This window comes from Nerophis ophidion, linkage group LG25 (assembly GCF_033978795.1).
Source record: "Nerophis ophidion isolate RoL-2023_Sa linkage group LG25, RoL_Noph_v1.0, whole genome shotgun sequence".
In the NCBI taxonomy this organism is placed as follows: Eukaryota; Metazoa; Chordata; class Actinopteri; order Syngnathiformes; family Syngnathidae; genus Nerophis; species Nerophis ophidion.
Window position 1 is genome coordinate 35,006,331 of NC_084635.1, and position 10,000 is coordinate 35,016,330.

A 10,000-nucleotide genomic window follows, 5' to 3' on the forward strand; every position below is an offset into this window, starting at 1 on the left:
CTTTGGTCACTGTCGGCGTGTCGTCCTTAACTCTGACACTATGTCATGTTCACCAGGACGGTCAGCTTATTTCTGGTTTGACTCCTTTATTTCATCCCCCACTTCAACACACCTGAGCTAACTAACCTGGCTAACATTAGCAGCTCTTGTGAAGCACAAACATCATGTGACCTATGGTGGCCCAGGATGGACAACCAAGGCCATTTTTACAACAGACCACTACTCTTATTTTCTGACATTCCCACAGAAACTAATTTGAGTTCCTTCAGCTGTCTGACACTTTATATATAACTTGCTATCTACTGTACCATTTCAAACAACTTTAACAGTGTAAAATACAATCTACCGTATTTTTCGGATTATAAATCGCTCCGGAGTATAAATCGCACCTGCCAAAAATGCACAATAAAGGACAAAAACACATATAAGTCGCACTGGAGTACAAGTCGCATTGTTGGGGGAAATGTATTTGATGAAATCCAACAGCAAGAATAGACATTTGAAAGGCAATTTCAAATAAATAAACAGGCTGAATAAGTGTAGGTTATATGAGGCATAAATAAGCAAGCTAACATATTCTGGTAAGAGTCATTCAAATAACTAGAACATATAGAACATGCTATACCTTTACCAAACTATCTCTCACTCCTAATCCATAAATCTTCTTCCTGGATGTGGCTTCTAAACAACTCTTCCTCTTGTCCTTTTCTGCTGCATATTTCACTACGTCCAGCTTGTCATCTGCACTACATGATCTCCTTTTCAACGCCATTTTTCTTCAGCCCTTCTCACTTTTTATAAGTTACCACCAACCAGGAAATGATCCATTTTAATAGCTACGGCAGTAGCATATAGCATATAGCAGTTAGCATCCCATGACCCACAATGCACTTCTGCCATAACCCCCCCCCCCCCCGCACAATTCTTATTGGTTGACGTGTGTGTGACCATTGCTGACGTTTTCTTCCTCTCTTCCGGGAATGAGATAAATAATATTATTTGATATTTTACGGTAATGTGTTAATTTCACACATGGCTTCACGGTGGCAGAGGGGTTAGTGCGTCTGCCTCACAATACGAAAGTCCTGAGTAGTCATGGGTTCAATCCTGGGCTCAGGACATGCACCTGGGGATAGGCACCTCCCACCTGCAAAGACATGCACCTGGGGATAGGCCCCTCACACCACCAAAGACATGCACCTGGGGATAGGCCCCTCCCACCTCCAAAGACATGCACCTGGGGATAGGCCCCTCCCACCTCCAAAGACATGCACCTGGGGATAGGCCCCTCCCACCTCCAAAGACATGCACCTGGGGATAGGCCCCTCCCACCTCCAAAGACATGCACCTGGGGATAGGCCCCTCCCACCTCCAAAGACATGCACCTGGGGATAGGCCCCTCCCACCTCCAAAGACATGCACCTGGGGATAGGCCCCTCCCACCTCCAAAGACATGCACCTGGGGATAGGTTGATTGGCAACACTAAATGCTCCCTAGTGTGTGAATGTTGTCTGTCTATCTGTGTTGGCCCTGTGATGAGGTGGCGACTTGTCCAGGGTGTACCCCGCCTTCTGCCCAATTTGGAGTCGCGGGGGGCGCTGGTAAAATAATAATTTTGTCATTGAATTAGATAGTGAACATACTAGATACTTGTATTTTAGTATTAATTAAGCAAACAAAAGCTCCTAATTTGGATGCTTTGTGAGCACTAACATTGTGTCATTTCCCATTCTATTATTTTGTCAGAATTATGAGGTACAAGCGGTAGAGAATGGACTATTTCCGTGTTTTTCGGATTATAAATCGCAGTTTTTTTCATAGTTTGTCCGGGGGTGCGACATATTCTTTGGAGCCACTTATTTGTGAAATTATTAACACATCACTGTAAAATATCAAATAATATTATTTAATTCATTCGAGGAAGAGAGGAAGAAAATGTCAGCAATGGTCACACACACGTCAACCAATAAGAATTGTGCGGGGGGGGGGGGGGGGTCATGGCAGAAGTGCATTGTGGGTCATGGGATGCTAACTGCTATATGCTATATGCTACTGCCCTTGCTATTAAAATGGATCATTTCCTGGTTGGTGGTAACTTATAAAAAGTGAGAAGGGCTGAAGAAAAATGGCGTTGAAAAGGAGATCATGTAGTGCAGATGACAAGCTGGACGTAGTGAAATATGCAGCAGAAAAGGACAAGAGGAAGAGTTGTTTAGAAGCCACATCCAGGAAGAAGATTTATGGATTAGGAGTGAGAGATAGTTTGGTAAAGGTATAGCATGTTCTATATGTTCTAGTTATTTGAATGACTCTTACCAGAATATGTTAGCTTGCTTATTTATGCCTCATATAACCTACACTTATTCAGCCTGTTCTTCACCATTCTTTATTTATTTTAAATTGGCTTTCAAATGTCTGTTCTTGCTGTTGGATTTTATCAAATACATTTCCCCCAACAATGCCACTTATACTCCAGTGCGACTTGTATATGTTTTTTTCTTCTTTATTATGCATTTTGGCAAATGCGACGTATACTCCGGAGCGACTTATAATTTGAAAAACACGGTACTACATCTTCCACGTATGTTTACTCTATAATTTGCTACTTTATAATTTGAAAAACACGGTACTACATCTTCCACGTATGTTTACTTTATAATTTGCTACTTTATAATTTGAAAAACACGGTACTACGTCTTCAACGTATGTTTACAATAACACAAAGTCATACTCAACCTTAAATGTGATTTCGACCCCTTCAGTCCTCCGCTCTTCTTCTACCTGCAAGCCTAAGTCAAGTACAACATCTTCCAGGTAAACTTGCTGTAAACCCCGCCCACAGGCACCTAACCTCCGCCTTATATCACTGCCATTAATTTGAAACTGTAAAGAAGAGAAGCGAAAGTGTAAAAAGCAGATGCGAATGAGAGAAAGAAAAAGTTGAAAATAAAAACCTGTGAAACACACAAAAACGACAACAGTGATCAACATGAAGATTTCCATTAAAAAACATGTTTCAAAAATATCCACCAAAAATATTGCCTCTTTCAATGTTTGTATTAATTTGTTGCTGAAACTTATTTAGCTGCCACTTTTTCTCCGGTGTCATTTCTTTTCCTTCTGATACCAAATCTTACTGCCAGTGTTTGGCTCCAGGATTAACTTGTTAAAAAGAGAGATGTTGAAATCAAACGTGTCTGATTAACAATCTTGTGGTTTGCAGGCCATGTACCATGAGCGGCAGGGAGTGGCAGTGGTGCCACCAACTGTACCCGGGGCCTTTTTGGGCTTACCAGAGAAGGCCACACTGAGGAAGCAGAAGTCCATAGGTATGATGTGAAGTCAGTGCACTCCTACAAGCTGAACTCTTCATTTAGTTTGCTCTCATATTGCATCAATGCTCAGAGGACTTGCTCTGTCTTCTCCAACAATATTCAAGCTAATTACAGATGAGTTACGACGATCAAGTCAGTAAAGTGTGCTTCCAGGTGATAATACTGGAGGTCATTAAGTGTAATTTGAGGCTTCTTTCTCACGACTCAGCATTCTGATCTTATTTATAGCTCTTGTGGTTTACAATACCTTTTATGTGAAATCAATATTTGAGGACTTTTTGTTTGTTTATTTCTATATATATATATATATATATATGTATAGTGTTCTCTGGTTGTATAAGTGATAGCAAAGCTTGTTAAAATTGTGCACACCATAGATAGAAGAGATCATCTTCTGCAAGTCTTAAAGATGAGCTCACGTGATACAAACAAAACTGTTTTGGAGATGTAAAAATAATTGTATGCTAACCTCCCTTATCCATCACTTGTGTGCTGCTTAATTTATTAGTTCCAGGTCAAACATTTTTGTGTAATCATATTGACTTTTTAATTATGTTTTTTATTTTTTCTCAACATAAAGTTTCTTCAACAAGGTTGTGAAAGTATGTGCTGTATTTCTTCAAGGTACAGCAGAAGAGGAGAAACAGGGATACCTTACTCCCCCTCTGCTAAAGTTTTCTCGCAGCCTTTCCATGCCTGACACTTCCGAGGACATCCCTCCCCCTCCAGCCATTTCACCCCCCTCACCACCTGGCTACAACTCACCAGCTGGCGCAGCATCCAAAGGTTATGGCACCACGAGAGCCAGCTTCACTCAGAACTCAGCTAATGCTGTGACAACCATTAGCAGACTCACAGATGCCGGTACATTGAGGCGGGGCTACTTCAGGCAGAGTTCGGAGCATTTTGAGAGCACACGCACCCGAGGGCGTGCGCCGGTGCCAGAGAACCCTTATTCTGAGGTTGGCAATAAGAATTTATATGTGCCAGCGAAACCTGCCCGAAGGAAGGGCATGCTAGTAAAACAGCCCAACGTTGAGGACAGTCCAGAAAAAAACTGCCATATGCCAGCAAGTCCCTCAGGCGCTGTTTCAATGCCAACTACACCTGTTGAGCGAACATGCTCCTCCATCCCCATCCCCACCATCATCGTCAAGGAACCCTCCACCAGCAGCAGTGGCAAGAGCAGCCAGGGTAGCAGTATGGAGATTGAGCCAACCACTCCAGAACATCCATCTCTCATGCCTACCCTTGGTGGAGGTCTACGTCCTGAAGACCCAATGTCTCTAAGCAACCCATTTGCCGCAGCTATTGCTGGGGCAGTACGAGACCGGGAGAAAAGGCTTGAAGCAAAAAAGAACTCAATTGCCTTCCAGTCAATAGATATGACAGATGATGACTTAAGTGGCCCTATACCAACCCCCCGTCTCCGCCAGTCAAAGTCCATTGATGAGGGAATGTTTAGTAGTGATGAACGACTTAGAAGGATGATGGCTCCCCCAATGCACCTTGGACCTCCTGTTGGGGGGGGCAGTGGTAACATGACAGATTTTAACACGCCAGAGCCCACAGTTGTTCGGGAACCTCTAAACACAAGAACAGGCCAATGTCTCAACCTGGACAGTCCCGTTAGTCTCCCAGCCACTCCCCCAAAAAGCCACTACAGGGCCAATGGGACCTACCTTCATCCTGTCACTGGGAAACCCTTAGACCCTAATTCTCCACTTGCATTGGCCCTTGCAGCTCGTGACCGAGCCATGAAGGAGCAACAAAACCATCATCAAAATCAGCAACAAAATCCTCCTCAGGCACAACAAACCCACAAACATGAAGCTCAGTCCCTGCCTCCACAGCCGAGCCAAAAAAAAGACCTCAACCAACCACTCTTTATTGATACCAAGCTGCGGTCTGGGATTGAGACAAGTTTTGCTGCAATCTCATCATCAACAATGGGCCGTCCAGGGCGAGGTGGCTTGCGCAGGCAGATGACTGAGCAGAAATACGAGTCTGATGGGGCACGGGAGGAGCGAACGCATCAGGCAGTTGAGGAGAGGAAAAGTGCTCCCCCAGTCATGGCTGACACACCTAAGTCAGCAGGGTTGTTGATGGTTCACACAAGCACAGAAGCAAGCAACAAGGTCAACAACCAAGAGCTGGAAGGGCAAGACAGCAATCAACCATATGAGCTAAAAGACAACAATCAACCCGATTCTCGCAATGCCCAAGTATTGTCTGTTAATCCCCTGCCCTCCTCGGCACGAAGACGGAGCATTCCTTTTGGGGAATCCGTGGATGAACCTGCAAAGCTGCCCTTTCGTATCCCCCCACCCCCTCTGGCTTCAGTTGACATTGATGAGGATTTTGACTACACAGACCCTCTTCCACCTCCTCTAGAGTTTGCAAACAGCATTGACATTCCAGATGACCAGGCTAGTGCCATTGCAGAGATGATTCAGCAACAGAGAAGAAACGGGGGGCCTCTCCTACCGCCATACAATGCCCATGCACCCCCACCTGTTTCTGATCAACACAAACGTGTGACAAACAGTGTTCTCCCTTCATATCCTGCACCTCCGCCAAACCCAGAGTCGGGCGTTGGTGACTCTGGTGTTGAGGAGGTAGACGGTCGCCGCAGTGGAGACCCTCAGCACACAGAGACAACAAGCACAGTGTCGGGCATCTCTACCCTGTCATCAGAGGGAGGCTTCTGCGACAGCACCTTAGAGACTCTTCATGCCACTGTAGATGGGCATTCCTTTCTTATAGACAGACCTCCTGTGCCACCCAAACCTAAAGGCAAATCGGTCATCAACAGAACATCACTTTATCATGATACCCTAATTGAAGAACCTCCAGAATCCTTTGGGTCGCCTCCTCAGGCTATTCCTATTCCTCCTTCGTCATCTGAATCTTCTAGAACATCAAAGCTATGGGGTGATCAACACTCTGAGATTCACAGCCCTCCATCTACACCAGACACCAAGAACACCGTAATCACAGAGTTGAGCTCCATTCTGCAACAAATGAATCGCGATAGGCCGCCCAAGTCGGGAGAGAGCCTTGATTCCCCCACAGGAAACAGGGGGACCTTTGGAACAAGGTATGTGATGCTTCACTTCTTTGTTTTTTAAACTGTTTTTGCATTGCTTTTTCAAGAATGTTTATGTATTATCCATCCTTTTTATACTGCTTGTCTCGTTCGAGGTCGCGGGGGTGCTGGAGCATATCTATGTCTAAAATATAATGAAGTGGGTGGTACTTGTTGGCTACTGGAGTGTACCGTGTTGCCTGTTACATTCTCTGCTGGTACAAAGCTTTCAATGATTGTGTCTGCAGTCTTGGTTTGCCATTCTCAACAATAAATATAAAGGGTATCCACTAATCAGGAGATTGTTATTCACAAATGGAAAGATTTACATGCTCACTGTGAACATTAATTACAACTATTGTATGTTGTAGCAAGAACTAAAATGAGATAAGCCATTTAGACACCAGGAGGAAGCTCATGAGTCATGCAAATATGTTGCATAGTGAAAAATGTATGAATACTAATTTACTATTGCTGTCAAACGATTCAAATACTTATTCGCAAGGGTCTGTGGATCACAATTGATCACGATTAGATTACCGTAAAGTTTTTAGATTTTTCTTCCTTGTAATATTAATCAGTGAAACGGTTGAGAGTCAAGAAATTAAACCAGGGGTGCCCGTTACGTCGATCGCGAGCTACCGGTCGATCTCGGAGGATGTGTTAGTCGATCGCCAGCCAGGCATTTAAAAAAATAGACCTAAAAATTAGCAATCATCAATCTTCACCAAGATGTCACTTGATTGACATTGGCGACACCTGAGGGTCTTGTGAGAGGACACTGGCTGCTGCCAGCTCATTATTAAGAAAAAGTGATGGACAGGAAGGCCAGAAACTTTTTATTTCAACACATTCACGCCGTACCTGCTGTCAAAACTCTAAAGACCGACTGCACAGTTCCTATCTTCACAATATAAGCGCTACTTCCTCTTGCCTGCGCTAACAAAATAAGAGTCTCAGAAAGCTAGCGTGCACAAGCTAGCAAGCTACGTAGCTAATGTATTTCTTGTAAAGTGTATAAAAAGGAGTATGGAAGCTGGACAAATAAGATGCCAAAAAGCAACCACTTTCATGTGGTATTGGACAGAAAGAAGGACTTTTGTTCTCCTCCATTTGAAAATGCCGACATGATCCGCACTTCTGTCGGATTCCAATCAATGCAAGTCATCCAAATCAGGTAATACTCCAAATTATATTCTTGTCTTCATGAAAGAAAGGACTCTGCATGTGTTAAACATTATTGCATTATCATTAAAAACCTTTAATCTGTTAACAAAAACGTATGTTTCATGAATAAAAACACAAATGATATATATGAATGAGGTAGATCCCCTCCACTTGGTCAATTGAAAAGTAGCTCGCCTGCAGAAGAATTGTGGGCACCCCTGAATTAAATGGTATCTGTTGTACTCATTTTCGTCCCTTTGTAGTTGGTTTTGGGCTGCTACCGAGTAACTACACATCATTACCCAAGAGCTTTGTAGATCTTCATAGATCTGCATCGCTTCCTTCTATTTTCTACATCCCGTGAAAGCGATCTGTGTAATGAACTTTACCCCAGACCCTCCTCCATGTACACCTCCCAGCTGAGGCCACACCACTGTGGTTTGTCACACTCCCGTGGACTTCCAAAGGGCCGGCCAGCGCTGCTGAGGCCCACTTCCTCATTTTGCCATTGCGGGAGTCGAGGATATCCACTTCTGACTGCTGCTTGCCTCTTTAAGAAAGGCAGACAAAGTTAACTTTCCGTCAAAGCCGAACAAATATCTTCTTCTGACCATTGCTCAGCGTGCTAAAACTGTAATCCTAGACCTTAGAGCAGATTACATGAACATGTCCATACAAGAAAGTTGACGTCAGTGCGACACCACCTTCAAAGAAGACTGTAGCTTGCAGAGCATCCACACCTGCTTGCAGGGCTCATTTCCAAATCTATGGGTCTTATTTGATGCTTTGGCATTGTTTAACATGAGCATTGTAACATTCTGAGGTCAACAAAGGGAAAACATAATGATTAATGAAAAAAGAAGAAGAACAAATAGACTGAGGAAAAGGTATTATCAGCACGGCATGCAAAAATGTGCAAAATGAGCTTATTTACTTTATACAAAGTATGTTGTCTAAGACTTCACGTAAGAAGAAAATAGAAGAAAAACATTCCCACTTTTTAAAAAAAGTTATTTATTTATTTATAGATATATGGATCAATGAGAACAATGAGGGTCAATGACTTTCTTAAGGCTCTGGCTGCTGGAAGACTTTCTTGCTTGACAAGACTATGCAGCTCTGCGTGGACATCAGGAAGGGTGCCTCTGGATTGGAAGACCGGGGTGGTGGTTCCTCTCTTTAAGAAGGGGAACTGGAGAGTGTGTTCCAGCTATTGTGGTTTCACACTCTTCAGCCTTCCTGGTAAGGTCTATTCAGGTGTACAGGAGAGGAGGCTACGCTGGATAGTCAAACCTTGGATTCAGGAGGAACAGTGTGGTTTTCGTCCTGGTTGTGGAACTGTGGACCATCTCAAGACTTTCGGCAGAGTTCTTGAGGGTGCATGGGAGTTTGCCCAACCAGTCTACATGTCCTTCATGGACGTGGAGAAGGTCTTCGACCAGTCCCTCAGGAGGTCTTGTGGGGAGTGCTCAGAGAGTATGGGATACAAAACCATATTATTTTGACAGTTGGCTCCCTGCATGATCGGTGTCAGAGCTTGATCCGCATTGCCGGCAGTAAGTAAGTTCCATTTCTAATTAGGGTTGGACTCTGCCAAGGCTACCTTTTGTCACCAGTTCAGTTCATAACTTTTATGGACAAATGTTGTAGGCGCAGGCAGGCGTTGAGGGGATCCGGTTTGGTGGCTGCAGGATTAGGTCTCTGCATTTTGCAGATAATGTGGTCGTGATGGCTTCATCTGGCCAGGATCTTCAGCTCTCACTGGATCGGTTCGCAGCCGAGTGTGAAGCGACTTGGATGAGAATCAGTACCTCCAAATCCGAGTCCATGGTTCTCACACAGAAAAGGTTGGAGGCCCATCTCCAAGTTGAGGAGGAGATCTTGCCCCAAGTGGAGGAGTTCAAGTACCTTGCAGTCTTGTTCACGAGTGGATTGTGAGATAGACAAGCATACCTTGCATCAATCTGTTGTGGTGAAGAAGGAGCTGAGCCAGTAGGCAAAGCTCTCAATATACCATGCTATGTTCCCAAGCTGAGCTTTAGGTAATGACTGAAAGGATAAGATGACGGGTACAAGCGGCTGAAATGAGTTTCCTTTGTCGGGTGGCGGGTCTCTCCCTTCGAGATAGGATGAGAAGCTCTGTCATTTGGGAGAAGCTCAGAGTAAAGCTGCTGCTCCTCCACATGGAGAGGATCCAGACCAGGTGTTAAAACACGGCACACGGACAAAGCTTAACCTATTGTTACTATAACAATCTACAAGGTTCATACAGTTTGTTCTCTTTCTTCCGCTCCATTTATCTACTTTCTTTTGTAATAGAAGTTGTCTTTACACATGTATTTTTGCTTTTGAAACAATTGTGTTGTTGATAATAGAGGTAATTATTGTATTTATCATGTAATCATTAGT

At 43.9% G+C, this 10,000-nt stretch overlaps 1 protein-coding gene across 3 annotated transcripts in view; it reads left to right on the forward strand.

Annotated features, from left to right (window-relative positions):
• shank2b (SH3 and multiple ankyrin repeat domains 2b) overlaps positions 1-10,000 on the forward strand; it is a 179,663-nt gene that overhangs the window by 138,347 nt on the left and 31,316 nt on the right. For all 3 annotated transcript variants that reach the window (XM_061887717.1, XM_061887718.1, XM_061887719.1), the window contains 2 exons: positions 3,225-3,330; positions 3,961-6,436. In XM_061887717.1, coding sequence (XP_061743701.1) covers positions 3,225-3,330; positions 3,961-6,436 — 2,582 coding nt within the window. The remainder of the gene's footprint in view (positions 1-3,224; positions 3,331-3,960; positions 6,437-10,000) is intronic.